General features: G+C 40.6%; 1 protein-coding gene across 3 annotated transcripts; it reads right to left on the reverse strand.

The window, feature by feature from the left end:
- Positions 1 to 706: 706 nt before the first annotated feature.
- On the reverse strand, positions 707 to 18,493 carry LOC147305545 (tyrosine-protein phosphatase non-receptor type 7-like). 3 transcript variants are annotated; one of them, XM_086276203.1, is made up of 13 exons: positions 18,378 to 18,477; positions 14,190 to 14,580; positions 11,869 to 12,144; positions 10,185 to 10,351; positions 9,821 to 10,001; positions 9,005 to 9,089; positions 8,834 to 8,913; positions 6,330 to 6,467; positions 5,396 to 5,596; positions 4,574 to 4,770; positions 2,606 to 2,719; positions 2,436 to 2,520; positions 707 to 1,542 (listed from the first exon to the last, which is right to left on the reverse strand). In XM_086276203.1, the coding sequence occupies exons 4-13, from the start codon at positions 10,289 to 10,291 to the stop codon at positions 1,435 to 1,437; spliced, it is 1,296 nt and encodes a 431-aa protein (XP_086132329.1). In that variant the 5' UTR covers positions 10,292 to 10,351; positions 11,869 to 12,144; positions 14,190 to 14,580; positions 18,378 to 18,477; the 3' UTR covers positions 707 to 1,434. The 3 variants fall into 3 exon arrangements, with proteins under 3 accessions (XP_086132329.1, XP_086132330.1, XP_086132331.1); XM_086276204.1 differs by lacking the exons at positions 11,869 to 12,144; positions 14,190 to 14,580 and having other exon boundaries at positions 18,378 to 18,493; XM_086276205.1 differs by lacking the exons at positions 11,869 to 12,144; positions 14,190 to 14,580; positions 18,378 to 18,477 and adding an exon at positions 18,220 to 18,239.
- Positions 18,494 to 23,654: the final 5,161 nt, after the last annotated feature.

Consider the following 23,654-nt stretch of genomic DNA (forward strand, 5'->3'; position numbering starts at 1 on the left):
GCACATTTACTGTTGAAATGATTGTATGTTTCCTTTCTTGCATGTGAAATCGTAGGCTCTTAGTTATAATTCCAGTAATATGAAGCCATTCATCTTAGAGTTCAACATGAACCTGGAATGGACCCGTGATTCAAGTCATAATGTAAAAATGAATTAGTCATAATTTTAATAAAGTGTTTCCCATTTACAGGCACTGAAAGTAGATGGGATGGGTCATGTTTTGCCTTGATTATGTCAAGTGCAGGACTTAAGGCTTTTAATTAAAATAATTGGACAAATAGTACACGTGGCAGAATCTGAAACCAGAATCACATTTTGTTAAAAGACCATTTTTTCTATAACAAACTTTGAACATCGGTCACGGCACAGATCATTGTTTCCAGGCAAAGCTGCCCCAGTTTCATGTCCATGACACAGAGGACCAGAAACAAGCACCAGCGCCCTGAATGTTTGATCTGCTTTCTGATGATTCACTTTGAACAGCTGGCAGCTGAAGGAATTTTGAATGCACAGCAACACCAACGAAAAATCATTTCTGATGTCAGGAGGTGCGCTGTTTGAACAGAAGAATGTTACATCTTTTAATATTTTTGCTCGAAGGGCTGAAGAAGCATTTTTCTTCAGCATACCACCCTCATCTCTGGACACAAGGGTCCTTACATGTTTACCTGCTGTCCAGATATTTCCATAGGGTGTACTTACTTATTCACAGGACTTTATTGGAAGCTTAAAACATAGAATTAAAATATTTAAACTTTCTGAAAAAAATTTAATGCAGAGCTGGTCGGCTGAATGTGTCCTTTAAAAATTGCTGAGTGAAAAAGTATTTATATTCATAATTTATTGATCTGATTGTTTTATACACATTAGTCTCTAAAGGAGATCAAAAAACAGCAGATTTCAACAAGGCTCAAGAGGTGTTTTTGTTTCATAAATTAACAGAATGGGTCAAATAATAAGAGAGAAACATGGTGATCCAATGATTTGTGATTGTCAAACATGCCACTGCTGATGTGACAAACTGTCCTGGTCGCATTTCATGAAGAGATCTATGTGATTTGTTTTGATACCCTCAAATGTTCTGACTATTAAAACATGTCTTCATACTTAGCAGGCCATATTTAGAGTTAAACAAATGAATGTGTGTGGTAAATAGCTGCTCGAAAAATACCACAGCCAAGCCAATGAATATTCCTGCCTTATTTTATTTAATTAGTCTGATTCAGTCTTAGTCTGTCATGAACATGATGCTTTTGATCTTCTAATTATTCCTATTCTCTGCTTGTTCAGTCAAATTGGAGCCAAACACCAGTTCTTTGGGGCCCCTGTAGAATCCTCCTCGTCCCCTTGCTGGTGCATCAGTTCTGCTGCTGCTGGCGTCTTTCTCCTCGCTTCTCCTGGACTTCTCTGAAGACACTGCTGGTTATCCAGGTTCTATGAGATCTTCCTGTTCTGTTTGCTGTGTAGCTCGAGGTTCTGCAGCTGTATGCTGACCTGGTCCTCTGGGTTCTGCTGGCTCTGAGGCAGTGTGCCAGGCTGGTTCTGTAAATATTCAGAATTGGTACACTGTTTACAACCTCAAACCAAAAATTACAGACGCAGCTGTCCTCTGATGGCTGCTGTGGTTCAGGTGATTAAGGTGCGGCTGATGTTACATGTTTCATTGCTAACACACAAACTGTTGTTTATTTGGATTCAGTTCCAACCACATCATCCTGCCACCACAGACATGCACCACCGCACCAACTGTTGATGAAAACAGTTCCCACCAAGTTCTAACTATTTTGGTGCAAAGCGCTGTGCAGCAATGACTGCATATATTAACACTAGGCAGCAATCTGTGGCTGCAGCGCCAATAATGGCCACTCGAGGCTCTAACAGTCCCCACAGACTGTATGAACAGAGTCAGTGTGGAAGTGCCTTAAAGCTGCATTTCTGGTTGTTTACAAGACTGTGGCTCCCGTTGCACTTACTCAATACAGCTCAGTACAACTTATCATGTCATTTGTGGTAGCAAATACACTTAAAAAACAGGCTAAAGTAGGGTATGCTCACAGGCTTGTGATGGACAAGCCTGTGAGCCTATAGTGTCCCTCAGTATCATGCTTAGATTCAGGCACACTCCCCAGGTCTAGTTTAAAAAACTGTGCCCCAACTAGTGGGTCACACCGCCACAATTGACTCCATCTTTTATATACAGTCTATGAATTGTCGCATAGGGCACATACCCGACAACAACACCAGGACCCCCAAAAACTGTTTTTATAGTTGCTGCCACTCAATGTGCAATAAATCTACAAACACATTTAAAGAAGGAAAATCAGAAAACTAGACTTTTTGAATGATCTGTTTGTTGTTTTTAGACATTTGTATAAACCACTGGGCTCAGAGCTGAAGGCCACAGGCAGCAGTCTCGGCAGGGTGCTGCTGTGTACCTGTTTCTGCTGCAGCTGGGAGCTGTACTGGGCCAGTGTGGAGTACAAGAACTGGTACTGCTCTGAGGTCTGGATCATACCGCCCCTGCAAATGAGCAGACCACAGGTTTTAAACATGCAACTGCATGTTAAAGACGGACTGCAAAGGAAAGAGAGAGGAAAACACCCACCTGTCGAGTCGAAGCTGACAAACTGTCTCCAGGACATCAGCTTGCCCGGTTTCTCTGAGCTGCTGACAGCCGATAGTGCTGGCTATAAAACAGCCTGTCCGCCCGATACCTGCACTGTAGAGGGGAGGACAGGGGAGATGTTAGGAGAACAGCAGTGTAGATTTAGGATGAGTATTGTATTCATCCGACTCATCCATCTGTCTCATCAACACAAAGAACAAAATCTTGATCAATCAAATAATAATCAAAGTTTTTAGAGCTCCACCTTTGGATGCAGTTCTTACTTGAGAACAGGAACAATTACAAAGATTGTCTTGTGACAGTCCTACGATATTCAGCTAAAAAGCGGCTAATGTGGAGGAGATGATAGGGAAGGTTTCTAGAAAAGTTGGTAAGATCCATGACCTTTGTGCTGACTTTTCTTTGAACTCAGTCACAGCAGATTTATTTACTCTTTGCTCAGAATCTCTGGTTTCTGTGTGCTTCAGGCATGCAGCAGCATATTGGTACTCAAAGACGTGTGTCAGGTCACCGCAGCCCCATCGCTTTAAACTTTTATCTGTCCTCTCTGCTGTGGTTGGCTGCTCAGTCAAGGCAGCCACCCCTGCTCTCAGGCAGGAAGCAGCTTTCGACACATCGGCCGCGGCTCTGGTTTGACACATCGCAGTCTGTTCACCCATAACCATCACGCTGCTCTCAGCGGATGTATTTCAAGAGTGGTTTATTGATGCATGTTTTAACTTCTGTTTATGGTCCTCACTCTCCTTTATGTACACAATGTATTTTATATTTTACTGTATTATTGTCTTTTTGGATTATTGCAAAGCACCTTCTTGTGCAAAGAGGTCTATACTTCAGTTTAAAAACATGTTCCTGAATGGTCACACAGCTGCCTTGTCGTCAAGCACAAGTAAACGTAAAGTTATTTTTGTAAAATTAGTTTGTAAATCAGTTATGTTTTGTGACTTTATTTGAAGCAAATTTTTTGCACACAAGCTTTTATTTAGAAAATTCTTTTGCCCTTCCAGGGTGGGACTTGTTGCGTTTATTTCAGTGCAGGAGAAAAATGAAACTGTAGCTGGTTAGCACTTAGTTCTCTTTTACCAACGTTGTTTATAAAAACATGGTGCAATGATCAACTTCTTCATTTTAATGCATAAACAGCATAAACAGCTGTTCTGTTCTCTTGTGACTTTTTCATAATGAGATTTAATTGGCCAGTGGCCTCTTCTGTGGAGCCAGCTCCCAGTTTGGATTCAGGAGACAGACACGATCTCTACTTTAAAGATTAGACTTAAAACTTTCCTTTTTTAAGAAACGTAAAGTTAGGGCTGGATCAGATGACCCTGAATCCTCCCTTAGTTACACTGCAATAGACCTGCTGGGGTTTCCCATGATGCTTTGAGTGATTCTTCTTCACTCACTATGTGTTTATACACCTCTCTGCATTTAATCATAAATTATTATAAATCTCTGTCTCTCTTCCCCAGCCTGTCTTTGTCCTGTCTTCCTCCACTCATTGCTAACCAATCACAGCAGATGGCCCCGCCCCTCCCTGAGCCTGTTTCCGCTGGAAGTTTCTTCCTGTTAAAGGGAGTTTTTCCTCCCACTGTGCTTGCTTGGAGGGGATCATATGATTATTGGGGTTTGCACTCTATCATTAAATAGTCTTTTCTTTACTATGTAAAGCACCTTGAGGGGACTGTTGTTGTGATTTGGTGCTATATACTAAATAAAAATCAAAGGAATTGAGTCGTAGCCACTGGAGCTTGACAGCAGATTTTATTTATTTGGCTAACTTGTTTATTTCTCTCAATGCTGTGAGCAAAATGAAGCGAGAGAAGTGACGCTTTAGTTGAGTAAGATATGACACCTGTCTGTGTTTCATCAGGTAACGTGAACTAACCAGAACCAATTTTATCCATTTTGAGAAATCACAATTTTTTTTGAAGGAAAACTAAAACTGACCTGCAGTGGATGATGATTGGTCCAGGGCTGGAGGCGGGCGCAGAGACTTCCTGAGAGCTAGAGGGCGGCACGAGGGACTTGCTGTACGTCTCCACCTCTTCCACCAGCCTTAGATATGGAGCTATGCATTGTGGGATATGATGGTCAGGCCAAGATGTGAACCAGTAGTGTCTGACGTGTCGACACTCTGAATGGAGCTGAAAGCACACAAACACACAGTTATCAAACAAAACCAGGTGCACAGACTCAGGTGCTTCTGTTGGTTTTATTTTGGAAACGTGCATTTATAATAAAGTACTATTTTATTTCTTCCTAAAATTTAAAAAGGTTTTAAACCTTAAGTAAACTAAACCTATCAGCAAAATGTGAATGAATTGTTTTTTTTATTCGTTACAAAGATGTTTTTGTTAGACTGACAAGGAAACCCACATGGAAAAGAAATAGTAAAAACTTTAAAAGACGTAATTTCATTTTCACTGATCATGATTCTGCTTTAGTTCACTCAGCTACTTCCACTCACTGCTATGAATGTACAAACCTAATAACATCTTCTAGAAGCTTTAAGAAGCTGATAAAAGCCTAAGAAATATTTCATAAGTCTGTAATCAGAGTGGTTTCACCAGAAAAAACCCCAAACACCTCTGCAGATGTCTAATCGGTCCATCTTTGTTTAACCACAAAGCATTTAAGCAGTGCAGCTTTGTAGAGCAGGACTGCAATAACATCAGTCATCCATTTAGACAGTGATCTTCAGAAATGACAAACATTTAACACATGGCTTCATCTGGCTCATGGAGGTGAAATCTGCGAACTCTACTGTACCTGAATCTCCATATCTGTGACCGTGAATCCGTCTTTCTCTCGGCTGTCTTTCACTCTGATAAGGAATCTGCCGATTTGTCTCGTCTCTCCTTCCTCTTCATTTTCCTTCTCCCTCTGCCCGTCCTTCTCCTCCGTGTCTTCGTCCTCCTCCTTTACCCTCTTCGTCTTGTCTCTCGGCTGTGGCCAGTACACCTCACATTTCTTCAAACAGACAAACAGCCAAGTGTTCAGATCCATAATCAGATGGATGTAGCATGAATGCACAGCTCAGTGCACAGTAGAATACAAGAATAAAGTCACATTAAATGGAGTAGAAAATATACAACATAAATATATATAATAAATATAATAAATAATAATAAAAAGCAGCTTTCTTTAATGGACTCTGTACATCATATTTACTGATGAAAGCTGGCCTGCCAATCACCCACGCAGAATTTCTTAATACAGAGGAAGCTGCGTGAGTAAACATGCATGACTAGAACTGTGGTTGTTATTTTGTGCGATATCTGTGTTGTTGTGCAACAGCGAATTCAGCTGCGACTTCTAATTTAACGTTGTCACTTTAATCAATCTGAACCTTGGTGAAAAGGCGCTGCTGTGCTCCATCTTGAATACAACGGCTCCCAGTGTACTGACAGTCCACAACAATTTTGGCTGCTCATCACTCAGGCTACCTGACAGATTTGGCACCCTGTGAGGTCATCCTGTTCCCCCGAAATAAAGTTCAGGTTGAACTTTTGACACAATGGAGGAGATCCAGTGAAATGAGGACAACCAGAGAGTGTCTCAAGAGCGACAGCAGTGCAGAGGAGGGTGTGCCGCTGCATAATGTCACTACTTCAGTTTGTTTTTCCACAAATTTGCGGTGCAGCACAGCTATTACACAAAAGGATGAAATGAACACAGGGAAACAACACTTGTGTCTCCTCACCTCGTTGTTCTCCTTCAGCCTCGTAACCATGACGATGATACTGCTCCTCTCCTGCCACACCATGTCCCAGAAGTCTCCCACGGTGTGCACCATGGGCCCCTGGGTAGCGATGTAGGCCCTGGGAGCCCCTTTGTAGCCCTGCCACATAAAGAGCATCAAATCTCACAACAATCAGTCAGTAAACTTTCTCACAGTATAATGCTTTACTCTGAGGTCAATACCAGGACACTAGAACCACTGGAGGTTCTAGTGTCAAAAATGTAGGTATAGGAAGGAAATATTTAATGATATTTTGGAGGAAACTGAGACTTTAGTTGTCAAATAAAATAAAGAGAAAGTCCACAGAGTTCTGTACTTGTGGTAGAGACATCTAGGGGACACCTTTTCAGCATCGTAGCTGCAGCAGTTGTGTCTTTGAGACAAAGCACAGTTTGCCCAGCCCCGACGCCACAGTTTAAAGCATGTTTTACATCCTAATTTCTATTTTAGTGTTCTCTGTTTCCATCTCAGCTCTGATTAGGTGACTGACAAGCACATTTGCTGACTTGTGGACCGGGCATTTCCAGACCAGGCTTGCACAAATCAACTATGAGGTATTTTCCAGCAGAGCTGGATGCACTCTGACCGTTTTCTTCGTGTTGTTTCATTTCTCAGGATGCAAATGCAGATTAAGAAATGTCACTTGTTGTTTTTGTCACACACATTCATCATATCCCCTAGACTTCTAAAACCACCCTGGCCTCACAGGGCAGGAAGTGAATGATTCAGATTCAATAACAACTGTCAAGGGTCCAACCAGCACGCCACCAAATATAACAGGAGTTTAACTGAACGGGCAGATGAATGAATGCTACTTTTTACTTGTTGTTGCACATCAGCAGAGGCAGCAGGTGCTTCATGAAAACTGTCAAAAATTAACAACACAGGCGCACACTCCACAAACACACACAAATTGAGCTGAGGCTGCACAGTGTGAGGGATGCGTGGGCCATAAGGGAAGACAGGGGGAGGGGGAGTCGGGGACATGTCACTTCCTCCCTCACTTCCTGTGGTTTTCCTGGTTGCAAACTCCCACGCTGACAAACCGACGGCTCATATCTGAGTTTCTGTTTGTTTAGCTGTCCAACACACACACACACACACGCACAAAACACACACAGACACACACAAACGAGAAGACACCCACGCAGAGTGACAACGCTGTCACACACTCTATCAGCTTGTTTCCTTTTTAATAAAACCCTGAAGGAAACATATTTTCTTTTCTGTCACTTGACTCATTTAATCCAGGACTAAGTAATAAAATGAAACGGCTCAAATGAAAGAAAAGACATTGTTACTGAACCTGAGATCTCAACAACAGTATCTATTTTCAAAAAACTTTATCTGCAGTACATTTTTTCAAGTATAGATAATAAATATACACTCATAGAAGATGCAGCAGCCCCGAAGATGACAGCCCAGACTCTGACAGTGCAAGCCTTTAAAAGCTCCTAATCATCCCAGCACAATTTTAGAGTTAGGAGAAATGTCCAGGATTCAGTTTCTCTCTGCTGCGGTACGGCAAGGATCTCTGATAAGGACCTCTGACACGTCTTTTTAAACCACCATGAGCCTGAATTAAAAAGCCTCTTAACCGTCACTTTCTGTCTTTTTTTCTGTTTTTAGGAACAACACTGGAAATAAGCCATGGAAATTTCATAGGGAGCAGCCATCGGAAGATGGAAAGGATGGACATAGTCAGCAACAATATGTTTATGTTTATGTTCTTTATGCCAAATTCTGACCATCCAAATGTTGCAGCAGAAAACATGTCGGCGGTCTCATTAGACCAGGCAACCTTCTGTTTTCCAGAATACTTAATGTGGTCTTCTGCTGCTGTAGCCCACCTGCTTCAGGTTTCCACATGTTGTGCATTAACAGATGTTCTTCTGCGTACCTTTGCTGAAACATGGTTATTTGAGTTACTGTTGCCTTCCTATCAGCTCAAACCAGTCCGGTCATTCACCTTTCACCCTGAGAACTTCCACTCACTGGATGTTTTCTCTTTTTATGACTTTTTTTTAACTCTGTGTGTGAAAATCCCAGTATTTCTCAGCAGTTCCTGAAATAGCTGCCATATTCAAATTCGCTTAAATGACCTTTCTTCCCTATTCTGATGCTCAGAATGAACTTCACCAGATCATCTTGACCACATGTCCAGATCCTTTGAGCTTCTTTCCTGTGATCCTGTGGCTTAGATGTTTGCTGATGAGTGTATACTATCAATTTTTATTTAAACAAAAAATATATTAGTTCCAGAAAATATATCACACTTTTCATTAAACCATTAAAATTAGCAACTAAAACCACAAGAGCACAACATGCTCATTTGTGCTGAGACAAAAAAGGAGATTACAGAGACCTGATGTGGTCGGTGGGAAAGGCCCACCTGACATAGAGTGTGAGATGACAGAAATCTGTGGGGTTAGTTGACTTGGTAAGAAATAATGTTAGACTCTTACCCTGATGTAGTTGGCGTTGATGTAGCGATCAGGCCCAGGTTCATCGTCCGGGTTCCTCAGGATCACTCGGCTCTCAGGGTCTAAAGACAAACATACAAATAACGCACGGTGATAAATGGGAATAAACACACCAAGAGCTTTTCTACTGAGGTGAGACGGACAGTAACTGACTGGGGAGGATGGTTTTGTATCGGTCTTTCATCATGTGTCCCGGAACATCGAGGTCAGCAGCGTTCACAAAGTTCGGAGGGATCTTCTGTTGGGGAGACGGGAATATTAATGAATGTTAAAACTGTCCTGAAAGTTGGAGAGTTTAACAGTCTCAGAAAGCTATTCCATACCTGCTAGAAAGCACTAATTCTGGAGTAAATGTTCAGGATTTTAAGGTAATTGGTGGATCTGATGTTTTCTAGATATCATAGCTTTGCTTTTGTACTGCAGGTACATACAGTCAGACAAACAGGAAGGAGAGGAGGAAGGTAAAAAATTTCATAGACATTTGTTTTCAACTGTTTTGGGCAAAAGACTCCAATAAAGACTTCACAATATGAGCAATTTGAGGGGTTTTCCATTGTCCATGACAGTACAAAGTGCAACACAAAGTGATTGTGCTTCACTGTGTCAAAACCTGAACTTTTCAGAAGTTTCAGAATGCAACCCCATCATCCTGAGCTGATGAGCCATCTGCGGTGTTTATCTTTTACAGTGAAGACTAATATTCAGCAGTGACAATCATCAACATGAAAGTTGGGCCAGTTTAGACTTTGACACAGTGCTGCTTGTAAGACATGAAGCAAATCACAAATCTACTGAAGGTAGACCTAAAAACACGTTCAATCCAGAATCAGCAGTTACTGCTGGCACGTGTTACATGCACAGCAGGAACAGTTCAAAGTCCTGCAGATATTTAGTTTGTTTCACCTCATATTTCCCTTTTGTCTCTGCTTAATTTTAATGTGTTGAATGTTTGCAATGTTTTGAGTGTACCTGGTACTCTACATTCAGCGTATTTGTGTCAATGGCAGCTTCCTGCAGCAGCGTGTGTGTGAGTGGTCGTGAGGAGGTGTGAAGCAGCTGAAGCCACACCTCCTTTGGGGTGGAGACAGAACAGACAGTCTCCACCCCCAAAGTGTTCACATCCAAAAGAAGAGACAAATTAGAGCCCCGCCTGCAAAATAAGAAAACATTCAAGAGAAAAAGATGATTGATAGCAATTTTAAACTAACTAAAGAAAACATATATTGAGAGTTTTAACAAACACATTTTAGTCACAAAAGTGTAAATTTAAAAAATGACATTTTTAGAGGACTGAGGGTTTTAGAAAGCAAGATTATGCATAGTTAATGCTCACCTCTCCTGGAGCCGGACTGAAGCTTTGCGAGGAGGTGTGGTCAAGGGTGGGGGTGTCACTGGTTCCTCAGCAGGAGGGGAGGCGGAGTGCACTGCTGACATGCTCATGGTGAGTATAGGTGTATTTCAGTGGTTGGGTCCTCCTTATCTGCGCCTCACCACAGCATGCTGCAGTACAGAGAGAGAAGGAGCTTTAATATCCCCACATCATTTAGTTTTTCAGTAACCAGGAAGCAGGATAGGCTGGCAGAGTGATCGTGCGAATCAGAGCTGCTGATAACCAATCAGCAGCCACTATGCTCAAGCGTCACTGCACCCACCAAAGTCTGCTGAACTCTGGGAAAAGAAGTACACACTGTTTCTGAAGTTAATTTTTAGTCTAAACTGTAGATAAATGATTTTGGAGGTTTTTTCTTGTTTTTTCTGTAAATGTGTAAAACTGCTTCACAAAAAATTAAGACGTCACAAAGGTGATGTTCAAGTGTAAAATCAGCCAGTGAGATCTACACAAAAATGTAAAACAGGCTTAAGTGACTTGCCAATACAAGTAAGAAAGATTGAGAAAGATTGCTGACTGGGAATTACGTTTAAAGCAACGCCAAAATGTTTTAACCTCTGTTTTCGACCGTGGCGTGAAAAAAACAGCGTGTTTTGATATGAGACACAGAATATAAACCACGAAGAAGACAGAGGCTCTCTTTACCAGCCTCAGTGAAATAAACATTGCTGGAATTTCAGCTGTTTTTTGGTAAATGGTCTGTATTTGTATAGCGCTTTACTAGTCCCAAAGGACCCCAAAGCGCTTTACACATCCAGTCATCCACCCATTCACACACACATTCACACACTGGTGATGGCAGCTACATTGTAGCCACAGCCACAGCCTGGGGCGCACTGACAGAGGCGAGGCTGCCGGACACTGGCGCCACCGGGCCCTCTGACCACCACCAGTAGGCAACGGGTGAAGTGTCTTGCCCAAGGACACAACAACCGAGACTGTCCATTTTTACATAAATTTGCTTATAAATTACTTTCTGTGAGTTCACATCCACTCTTAGTGCATTATTACTATTAGACTGATGCATCCCGATAACTAATTGAATTTCTGAATAGATGATCATGCATCTGGTGCTGCTTCTGTTGTATGCCTGTTAGTATTCTGCTCCTGTGCATTTTGGATCAGCAGTAGTTCTTCTTGGCTCTAGTCTGGCAAAGATTCAGGTCCATTTTGCCTCTAGCCCAACCTGGTTGAGTGACAACATCAGTCTAGGCACGTCAGGAAGAAATACGAAGACATTAGCAGCTTTTATCATGTAATTATGGTCACAGTAACTCAGAATGCATCATAAGAGAAAAATACTGAATATGACTCATGGGCCTGTAGTACAACAGATATTTCCCACTGCTTTTTATAACAGCTAAAAATACAAGCACTGTGTGAAAAATCAAGCAATAATATCTGAGAACCTGTATTGTCATTGTTATTACAGCAGAATGCAGGCAGCATAAGCTGAATGACCGTTACAGCCCCATGCTGAAACATGTGGCTCTGCAACTGCATGACTTAACTGTATACAATTAGAGAAGCTACAGTGCAAAAAAACTGAATAAAGCGGCATTTTGGCATTTCTAAGCCTTTTTGTTGTGGCCAGTTTTCCAAAAACAGAAAGTGTGTTTGCACTCACCATTCTGTTCCTCTGTTGCTTCTCAGCTTCACTTTAACTTAAATTTCTGTTCTGTTTTGCCATTCAGGAGTTTCCAAACAAAATAAGAAGATCACACTCCACGTGTCGCTGCTGACAGCCCTCGTGATCGCAACAGTTCGTTGTTGTCATCTGACATGCTGAACAAATTATTAATGCGATGATGAGGCAGCGCTCTCGTCAGACGGAGCACAGATCTGCCATCAGTACCCGACAGACGAGACCCGATGAGCGCTGGTAGCAAACTCAGCCTGAACCCTGATGAAGTGAAAACAAGTGTGTGTAAATAAGTGTGTCTGTGTTTGTGTGTGTGTTGTCACTGTTCAGTGTGTTTCCACATCAGTTCGGACCTGAAACGTTTCAGCGTGTCTCCATCGGAAGAGAGTTTCCTCATAGCAGGAAGTCAGCACGCCCACACTTACTCAACACACTCATACAAACACACGCCTCAGTCAATAGACTCAAACATAAAGGCCAGACTTACATATATTACTATTTAGATTTTTTAGACTCAATTGAACTTCACAAAATGTGTTTCTTTAGAAAGCTGCAGAGAGTTTGTGCTTGATGCTGTTGTTATGCAACTCGATCATGAGTCAAAACTCTACCACGAGCTTAGCAAAGTTTGGATGATTCACAGAGCTGCAATAGACACATTAATGGGAAACACAGCAGGCTGGAATAAACCAGAATTACAAATCAACACGTACGTTATCTGTGCATTCACAAAACTGGTTTAAGTTCTCAGAAGTGCTGTTTAACAGAGAATCAAGATAGGAGTTAGATGGAAATGGACAATCGAGTTTCACCAGATTTTCATGGATGTCAAACATTCTCGTCTTGCTGTAATGAATTTTTGTTTTCTTTTTGTGCACGGCTCATTTGGGCTTTTACCTAGAAAACAGTAAATGTTATAAGAACCCCAGAGTGCAAACTGACAATAAGAAAAAATGCATATTAACGCTCTCTGGCTGCAGAGGCACCTTATCTCTTTGGTTATGGTTTAAGTAATTCTGGATAATCAGTAATAAATAGCAGATATAAAAAATGGGTTTAATGTTAGGGAGGTCCTGAGGTGAGGAGTTATTTGTTCCTCTGTGCTTTAATCTGGACCTCAGGACAGTTGGGGGCATTTGTTCAGCAGACCTCAGGGATCTTGACATAATGTGTAAACTTAAAAGATCACAGAGGCAAGACGGTGCAAACCCATGCAAACTCTGGCAGTTGGTGGAGGAGCTCCAATATGGGGGACATGAAGTCTCGCTTGCATCTGAAAATTAATAACTGTCCCGCAGCATTTTGGACCAGCTGCAGTGACTGACTGACACCTGAATAAAGACTCTTAAAGTCGAAGTGAAATGAATGCACAGCTAACGCTCTCAAAGTCTCTGAAACAGCAGAAAGATTTCATTTTTGTGAGTAGCTGGAGATGAAAGAAGCTAGCTTTGATGACAGCATTCACGTGTTTGTTCCTCGCAAAATGCTTTTTATAAATGTTTAAAGAACCGAGGTCACAGAGGTCAGGAAACGTCTGAAACATGTAAGTTTGACGAATATGCAAAAAATCAGGAACAGCGAGGCGACTTCACAGCTCTGCATATTTTCAGGTTCCTGACAAAATGAACTTATTATGCTGAATCATGCAAACATCGGGATTCTTCTGTCACCTAACTAGAAACCTTCAATGTGGCAGCTGGAGGTGATTTTACTACTTCCATATTTCTGGGTACATTTTGAATGCAGCATAACATGCGAGTTGATTTATATTTCAAAATCTGCAGTTTTAAAATAAATGGTATTGAGTGCAAAGCACTTTGTTTATATTTGAAGTATTTGGAGTAAAAGTGCAACGCGCCATAACATAAAGATGCTAAAGTATTACATTACATTCCTCTGCTGGTCCTATCCATTCTGTCATCCAATCATGTGGAGGATTGTAAGTTAACTGTATGTTAGTCCTACAATACACACACACACACACACACACACACACACACACACACACACACACACATGAACACCACACCCCCCCTCCTGGACACACCCCTGGCCATAGCAAACGCTAAATCTTCAGGAGGTTGCTTGTTGTGCACAACATTTTCCTGGAAACACCGCATCCTCTCGAGCTTCTAATTACACTCATGTAACAAATTTAAAACAATTTGTTGCTGTGGGTTATATTTATAGTTAAAAGTACTCATCTTTTTAGGTCCCATGAGATGAAACATGGGACAGTTATTGAAGAGTTATCGACGGTTTTCAGAGATAAGAAGAGAAGAATGTCTGAAATTGATCAAGCTTACCAGATGTTTCTTAGCCATGATGTTCTGTGTAATTCAGGTCTGTAAGATGTAAATCCGTCTCTGATACTGAAGCTCCTGCTCACTTTACTCGCACAACTAATAAACTAATCAGCAGCTCAGCAAATCGCTAACTAGCACTGGAATAAATGGGTGCTCCCCATTTGTTCTCTCTCTTTCCCACCTTCCTCAAATGAAACTAATTACTTACTGACACACTGGGGGCAAGAAGAAACAAGTGAACGGAGAGGGAAAGTGATAGTAAACGAGGGAGAAAAAACAGAACATTAGGTGAAAGAGAGAGAAGAAGCAGCAGGAATAGACTTGTCCTGTTTTTCTGGCTGTTATTACCTTGGTTCAAGGTGTGCAGGTAGAGAGGGAGAGGCAGAGAGACCTGAGGGAAGAGAGAGAAAGAGAGAGAGAACGAGTGAGAGGGAAAATTAGTCAGAAAGAAAAAGAAGAAAAAAGAGATGGAGAGATAATGAAAGAGAGGAAGAGTGAAATGCTCCGGGCGTTGATTATTAACACACCAGCAACAGCTGCTCATGAATCATTCATGTCAAATCACACAGCACATCGCTAACAGCAGCAGTACAGGAACATGCACTAATGTAACACGCATTCATATAAAACAGCAAAATAACAAACAGGAATATTAGCCTGCACCCCCTGACACTGATGGCTATTTACCACAGAGGAAACTTAAAAGTCAACCCTTTTTATGAGAAAACACTGACTCAACCTCACACCTCCACACTGTTTTTCACTCGTCGCTTGACAATGGAAAATTCTGTCCTTTGGACCTTTGAACCCCAAATGTGTGACTTTGTTTAAAGGACTTTCTGCTCCTTTAGAACATTTTTATTTTGTTTTATCGTGAAACTCCACTCGAGCCACCTGTTTTATCTCCCATCTCCCTAAAAGCTCACTTTTGAATGGGCTCTTTCTGGAAGCCTACTGAAGAGCAGCACACTGTACTTATGAGCTGCTCTCATTCGTTTTAATCTCAATATGACTTTAAATTGGAGAAATAAAGAATGTAATACTAGGCATTTTACTCCACCTGTTGAAGTGGACAGCATGTGGGACTGGATCAGTGCAGAGGGGAATCAGCAGCGACTGTTTGCTGTGTTACAAAAGCAATTTATGTATCTATGCTGCACCACACTTACTGTAGTCAGCACAAAAATGCTGGTTTTCTTTCCGAAATATATATCTCTAGTAATATTCAAGATATTCTTCCTACATCCAAGTAGAAGGGTTGGATCAGGCTTTCTAGAAAATATTGTGAAATTAACAGAGCAAAACAAACCTAGCATTAATCTTGCAGACGCGTCTAAAACCTGCATTCAGGCAGGTTAAATAGTCACTGGAGCCTAAAGACAAGTGGAAGCTAAATTTACTTGAACTTTTACACGCTTGCTAACAAAGACTGAGAAGTTTGCCCGTATTACTTTACATATTCTATATTAGGATTAAAAACAGTAACAGAAACGAAAATCTTACTCAAATCATTTATGGAGCCATAAACTCCACATTTGAGTCACCTGGAAACATGTAAAACTCATCTGGAGACTTTTCAGTAGGTTGCAGATCAAAGAGTTCATTTTAGCTTCCAGCAACTTTTCTCCTTTTGGCTAAAAAACAAATGGCCTGCTTTTATTTTTTGTCAGAAATGATGGATGCATTCTTCCATTTAACTAATAGGGGCTGATGCTCATCCTAATTTTGAGAAAAATTGCACAAAACCCCCCAAAATAACACGACGATGGAGCTGCATCTAGGACTTTAATATTGTGCAGCAATAAGAGGGAAGGGACTTGAATTTCACTTTCACTAAGTGGAATTTAAGTGAAGTTAAAGGGGTGAATGCTCGGGGAGTCTGGACTTCATTACCAAATCCTCACAGCCAGTCACCACTGCGCTAATGAAAATATGCAAGACTGTCGTCTCAATTTCAATCATGTTTTGGTAAGAGAAGTTAAACACTATGTATTTTCATACTGTCTTATACCATCCATCCATCTTTCTATGCCATGTTATATTATATTCATATTATACTTACTCAGGAGCACAGGTACAATAACAGAACAGTCTACACAGGCCCTGAGGATTAATAACTGGGCTTTAAGTGGCTCTTAGATGTCTCAAAACTTCATGTTACCAGGAAGCAAAAAGTAAATATTTGCAGCATTTCTTCTGGGTGTTAATGTGCAGATTTTCAAGGCAGTCTATAACCAAATACTGTAACAAAAATATACATTTTGCTGCTTCTTCCTTTGAGTTATATAAAAAGGTTTGAATGACATGTTTTGTATTTTAGCAGCACAGCGATGCAGAGATTAGCTCCATCTGTTGCCTCACAGCGATAACGTTCTGGCTTTAAATCTATCTTTGTGGTTGCTGTAGGTGGAGATGTGAGATAAATAAAGCTGATTGGTCAGCAAGTCGTTCAAAGTGATAAACTGATGAACATCCATTTGAAATTTCTCTAGTTTTGCATGTTTTTTTAAAGTCAAGTTACATTAACGTACAAATTTCCACCAGCAGTTTCCAGCTGTGCTCTTTTCACAACGACAAATGCTCTGTGTGAAAAGTCTCACAGCAGAAGTTTCTTTACCTCCGATGGTACAAGACATTTTTTGTTTTTTGAAAGCGTGCTACACAACAAACTGAGTCATATGTTACTGGAGAAAATACTGGGCTGAAGTCTGCAGTTCAATAGCAACAAGTAATGTGCAATAAACACAAAGATGAGTGACAATATTAAACAAAACTGTTAATGAGTTTTACTAATGATTCTGTTTCTGGAGCGCTTCCAGAGCAAATGAATGCAACTCATCCAAAAGACTTCCAGGGTTTGACGGTTGGTTTGAGTTGATATTTAGAAACTGAGAGCCAGCGTAAGAATAAAGGCTGCACAGGGAAAAAAGGACAAACACTTTTCTGTGTTTGTAATGTGTGTCTTAATTATCGTGGTTAGTACTGGTAACCATTAGCAACAGTTTCTTAACCATTACTGATGTGGTTGCTACTTTTTGTCATGCTGGCTGTCAGGTGAGGAGAGATAAAATTAAAGAGAGGGTCGGATTTTCCCTTCGCTACTTATCTGTATTTATTACAGGTGACATAATAAGCCGAGTGGCCAAGAATCACATCACACGGGCAAATACTGAACCCACGGTGCACGTACCCCCCCAAACTGAAACACCCCCCAATATTAAAACACTTTACTCAGTGTGAAAACACTGAAAGATTATTTACAACTATTTAGAACCCAGATTGATCCATAAAGGATTTTGAAAGGTTTCTCGTACATTGATAACATCACTTAATACAGTAATGTTATTGTATGCAGTATATATAAAGTTAAAAACAGTCTGTGGGGAATAAACAGCAATGGTGCAGTTATAGTTAGTATAGGTAGTTGACTGTACTTTACTGCAGTAGCTTTTGTAAAGACATTTTGTGATCAACTACACATTTTACCAATGAAAAACAATATTTGCAACGAGATCACAGTTATGACTTTTAAGATGTTATCTGAAACAGTTAACATCAGCAGAAATATGTATTCACTCGGTCGTGGCCGGGTTCAGTATTTCTGTAAAACAACTTGCTTTTAAAAATGTTGAAATTACTTTAAAGTGGGAGGAGAAGACGCTCCACATCTAAAGCATGTTTGTGAAAGTTTTGTTGGTCACAGTTTTCACAAACAGCTGTTCCAGAAATTGAGGCTCAAATTTGTTCAGGTAAAATTAACTTACATAAATAATAACAATAATTCATGCACTACCTTTTTTTTTTACAGTATATCTTGTCAGTTCTTTTAAACATTTAATTTTATTATCCTGATTTTTCCACAATGCGTGTGAGACATATTTATAAGAATAAACATTTTATTTAAGAATCTTATTTATATCATTTTTTTAATCAACACCTAAAAGTAATATTTAGTCTGAACATATTATTTTCAGTAGATGTATGTATAAAATATTATATTAGTACTTTACATGCACTAAAACAGATTTACCTTCGTTTTTAGCATCCAGCAGTAAAGATTGCATAAACTTTGTATGATAAAAGTTTGTCATTCATATTGTATTCCTGTTATAAGTATGTCCATCACAAGTATCTCACACTGCATCCACACTCAGGTTGCCAAGTCCCGTCCCCCCCCCTCCTCCTCACCTCTCAGAGATTCCCCGTATCCTTCGATCCTTCCTTCCCGCCTTTCTGGTCTTCCTCCTCCTCTCTTCTTTCTTCTTCTCTGTTCTCTTCTTCCGTCTCTCTCATCTGTTGCTGTTGCTTTCTGTTGTTCTCTCTTTACTTCTACCTTCGTCGCCACTTCCTTTTCTGCATCCACCCACTCACTCATTACCACACACACACACACACACACACACACACACACACATTTTTTGCGTACATATACGCTTTCTATTCCCCTCGTCCAAGGTTATGGGTCCCCCTTAGACTGCACGCCACAGGCTTTAACTCTGTGTATTTATTTGGTGTGTGTGTTTGAGGCTATCAGCAGTGTTTCACAGTGGGGCTGTACAAACTGATTTTCCACATCTTTTTTCTCTCCAGCTGTCAGATGAGCAGCACCAGGATTAAAACCTATTGGGACACAGCCGGGAAGGCTAACCCCGCTAACTTTATTAGCACTCACCACAGAAATAAAATGAACAGAAACAGACTCTGCTGTTCACGACTCTCATATCAGGAGACGGTTATGTGGCGGTGTGGCTGTAGGTTATTTTTCAGAGCTGAGGTGCCATTTATGTGCAGCTAAAAAGCTAATTTGAAAAGCTGATGGCCGTGTTTGCTGTTAGCTGCTGCGGTCTGCTGTTTACTGTCAATTAAAAAAAGACAAAAACAAAACGACTTCACAATCAAACGATTTTTTGTGGTCATCGTGTGAAGCAAATACAAAATGGAAAGTGAAACAAAGTCACAACAGGAAGGCCTGTACAACATGAAATTATAATAGTGATAATCAGACTTGATGAAATGTGTTGCTGTAGTTTCTCAAACAAATGTTGCATTTAAACTAAATATCTAATCATATTTTAGCTGGTTGTGGCACTTTGCCCGCCAGCATATGCTAGCTATGCAACTACTATGATATCATTCACTGGTTTTGGTTCTGCATTTTTAAGCCTTGGTGTTGGTGTTTAGTCTGGAATCATCTTTGGGAACCAGAAGTAACCATATTTGGACAAGAGGGCGCAGTGCTGTTATCAGCTAGCAACTCGATTAGGAAGCTGTACGGGTGCCCAGGCCTTCTTCTTCAGCTCCCTTTAGACGTCTCCAAAATGAATAATCTGCCCCATCTCACCCTGTACACATCATGCCCTCTCTCATATATCCGGTAACCTTTTTTGTTGTCCTCTTTAGCAGCTAAGGTTTCGACACACTTTTCCCAGAATATCCATTATGTTTCTTCTGATGTGGCTACATCATTCCCAGTCTTGCCTCTTGCACTCCAAACGTTCCAACCTGAGCTGTCCATCTCAGTCACTCCCAAACTTGATCACTTCACAAACCTCCATGTCTGATGAATAGTGCTCTGTACCACACAGAGAGGTCCAGTTCAGCGACTCAGGTTAGTAGAGGGAAAACCTAGCAGGATTCTGCCCATGTCAGCTGACACACATCTGACTTTAGGCCTGAATAACATCCACATCATGAGTATCACATCATCAGTTGTAAAGCTGGAGATTTTACCATGGGAGTCTGTGGCACTGACTTGCTTTTTCAAGTGTCTATAAAAGGAACTTTGTCCCGTCTGTCTTTTCTTATTTTCCTTTTTTAACAGCTTCCTACTTTAAAATAATATGTGTCACTTTCCATGGCTCCACCTTTTTAGACTGAATCTTTGCTGTATTATAGGAAGTAGCCTTAAAAAGTAGTAACCATGATGCCACCCAGTGGTTTTGGACTACTTTATGAATTTTTGACATTAGTGTTCTGACTGCTGCTATGCTTCTTAGAGCCATTAGCAACCTTATATGCATGTGATGCTAATTTATCAGCTAATGTTAGTTAGCTTTATGAGCTAGCTGAATTCATATATTCATGTCAGTTTTATTTCTATAGGGCCAAATCATAACAGCCGCTTCCAGCTGCTTTAAACTGTATGGGTGCTAGGTACGTACACACATATTTATTAGTTAATGCATTAAAATACTAGAATTTTGCTCATCAAACCAGATGCACAAACGTGTTTTGTGGTTTGCATCACCCTGAAAAACCATAAACTATCATTCAGTTCATCAAAAATACTCAAAAATGCTCCAACAGTAGAAAAGGTTTACCAACATGAACTAGTGGATGAGGCCTAACATAAACCGATCAACACTAGCTACCTGCGTCAAACACCGAAAAACAGTTGTGCCCCTAACTCAATTATCCAGATGGACTAATAATTTTTTTTTAAAAATCATATCACTCTGAAATATTACGAAGGAGGAAATAGTCCAAAGATGGAAGAGACATAGAGGGGAAAACTTTTGTGTACCACGCGGTAAATATGCTTTGTGATGCTGTAAAGTTGGATATTTTAACACAGTCGATGGGGACTGACATGCTTTTGGAGCCAGCCTCATTTGGCACTGTGGAGCTACAGTTTTGAGTTTTCATGTCAACCAATAGTCATGTGTTACACCTGTATTAGTTTATTGACCTGACAATTGTTTTCTAAGGCCACGTTCATCCATCTGTTCATTGGTTTTCTAGTGCGTCTGTCTGGGTCTTGGCCACAGGGGTAGCAGTCTGTGCAGAGATACTGAGCTCCCCAGTCACTGCTTCCATGTTTCCAAGGTGGTCCAGTATAGCTCAATAGTGAAGTAGTGTTCGCCTCACTGGTGTAAAAAAACTTGCATTGTTCTTGGTCCACTGAAGCTCCTGACGAACACTGTCTGCATACAGACGGGATTTCCTTTTATTTATAAAAGTAACAAAACAACACATTTTTTGAACACTAATGATTTTGCTACTGTTTATAACAAAAAAGTAATCTGAGTACTCTAACATGTTGCTTTGTATTGTACTACAGCGAAGATTTGTTTTGTACACAAAAAGAAAGGTAACAGGTCTGCAGAGGCCACCTTTAATAAGCATTTTTACTCTGAAGTCAGAGTAACGGGTGGTTTTTCAGGTTTTTCCTGTTATGCTGACGTTAAACTAAGCCAGTGTTCATTTGATAAGATGCCAAGAAGAGAAATATTAAACAAACAACTCAAATACGAGTTCATTCCATCCCTTCCTGCAAGAATCTCAGGAGATGCTGGATTTTTGGTTTCCCTTTAGCTCTTTTCACGTTGGTCCTCATCAGTCCTGTCTCCACATCATACGTCTCAGCCTGCATGAGTGCAGGTCAGAGGTCAAGTTTATTTGTATAGCCTAAAAGCTCAGATCAGATTCACCTCAGAGACTTTCCTCTGTAAAGACTGAAAACATGCGTGTTGTTTGGTAAAAGACTTCCGGGCTTGTTTGTCCCGCTGCAATCACTCGCCTTCATTTGTACATGCAATGATGCCGCCTCGCAGGTCTCTCTAACGGCTCTCTGTTTCATCAGTGGCTTCTTATTGCTCTGCTCTCCCCGTCTGCTCTTATCCACCGTCGTTTACCTCGCTGATGTTCTGTATGCTGTGCGATTAGCTGCTGTGCGTTTTCCTCCAAAGCCTGTCTGCAAACCAAATTTCCCTTATGAACAATAAAGGCAAAAATGACTGAATGACTCAGACAGGGGAGTCTGAGTGCACTACAGCGCTCCTGACTTCAGCGGCTCCCTGTGAAGTTGTTTCATTAGTTTCTATGGTAATTCAGCACAGCGCTGGAAAGCAATTCAGCTCACAAGTAAAATACTTTAATTCTTTCCCTTAATGACACAGGGAGCGCTCATACTGTCATCTGTGTCATAATGGGACATGAGGAGAAGATGGAGAGAAGAAACAAAAGAGAGACAGAAAGGATGCAGAAAATAGAAAGAGCAGCTGATTAGACCGGAAGTAATAGGAGAAAAGAAAATTTTGTATTTTTAGAATATTGATTATCTGGTAATGTAAGTATTGTCTCTTATATTCAGGAGTTAAAATGAACCAGTGTTATCTGAAACCAGGGTGGTACTATCAATTAAAGGTACAATAAGTAAAATACCTTACTTTATTAGGAGTTGTGATTATTTTGTAGTGACTTCCATCCCTTGTGATCTTTAATCTCTACAGCACATGGATATCATGATATGACTATGACCACTAGATAGCGCTACAGTATAGAAACCATCCAGCAGCTAACATGCATGATGCCTGCTGCACAACCCCAGGTTGTTGGGGCGACACGGCCGTCACCTGATGCAGGAGGTCCAGCGAGAGAATACTGTGAGTGCAGACTGTATATGGTGCATGAGGATATGTAAGGATGTAAGTGCAGCAGAATGTGGTAGGATGACAGCGAGCCCTGACCTTTCTGCTCTCCAGTTGTTGGTTGCTTATTCTACGATATGATTGAAAGCAGGTTACTGTTTTTACTGTTGAGGCAGATCGTATTAGACTGCAATAATGTGTATATGATTTAATAATCCCTGCATACGCCATAATATTATCTGAACCTCATATTGTTATCCTTTAACAGCTTTCTGTTTTTCACAACTCATCTCTTTGATTGCACACATTTTGATCCTATGAATTATTTGATAGCCATACCTGGCTATAAATTTTTAGAATCATAATACTTTACTACTATACTATAGGTGTGAATGTGCGAATGAATGTGAGTGCGAATGGTTGTTTGTCCCTGTGTGTTGGCCCTGCGACAGACTGGCGACCTGTCCAAGGTGTACCCCGCCTCTCGCCCTATGACAGCTGGGATAGGCTCCAGCGCCCCCCGCGACCCTGAAAAGGATAAGCGGAAGCAAATGGATGGATGGATGGATAATACTTTACTAATTTGAGAGGAAATTATGTAAATTATATAATTTTGTGAAGACTATGTTTAATCAACAACATTACATATTATAGCTTTAAACGATTCTATAATGTTCATTTCCACCTCAATATTTTTATTCTAGCATGATACACAGTTTAAGAAGAATGATCTTTATTAATATTAAATCGGGCCTTGGTGCAGCCCCTCAGTTCATCCTCTGTGTAAAATAAGCTGTTTTAACTCCTCCTTCCTTAAGACCAAGTTTCCTTTAAATTAACTTTCTTCTGATTATACCATTCACAACAACAAGCAGATGGGTGGGGAGTCTGTGCTCACCTGAGATGACCATATTAGGATCTCTTGAGCTTTGACTCACAAGCATTGCTTATATAGTGAGACTTTAAACTTGAACATGAACATCCACCACTGATACAACAAATATGGCAAAATGTCCTCCAGGAAATCACTGTGAACTTAAGCAAAGGTTATCATCATGTAGATGTAGAAGCAAAAAAGAAAAAGAAAAGAAAATTA

The sequence above is a fragment of the Aulonocara sp. 'chitande type north' Nkhata Bay genome, linkage group LG20 (genome assembly GCF_057382095.1).
Source record: "Aulonocara sp. 'chitande type north' Nkhata Bay isolate Kocher_YH1m ecotype deep benthic linkage group LG20, A_spYH_male_GT1.1, whole genome shotgun sequence".
In the NCBI taxonomy this organism is placed as follows: Eukaryota; Metazoa; Chordata; class Actinopteri; order Cichliformes; family Cichlidae; genus Aulonocara; species Aulonocara sp. 'chitande type north' Nkhata Bay.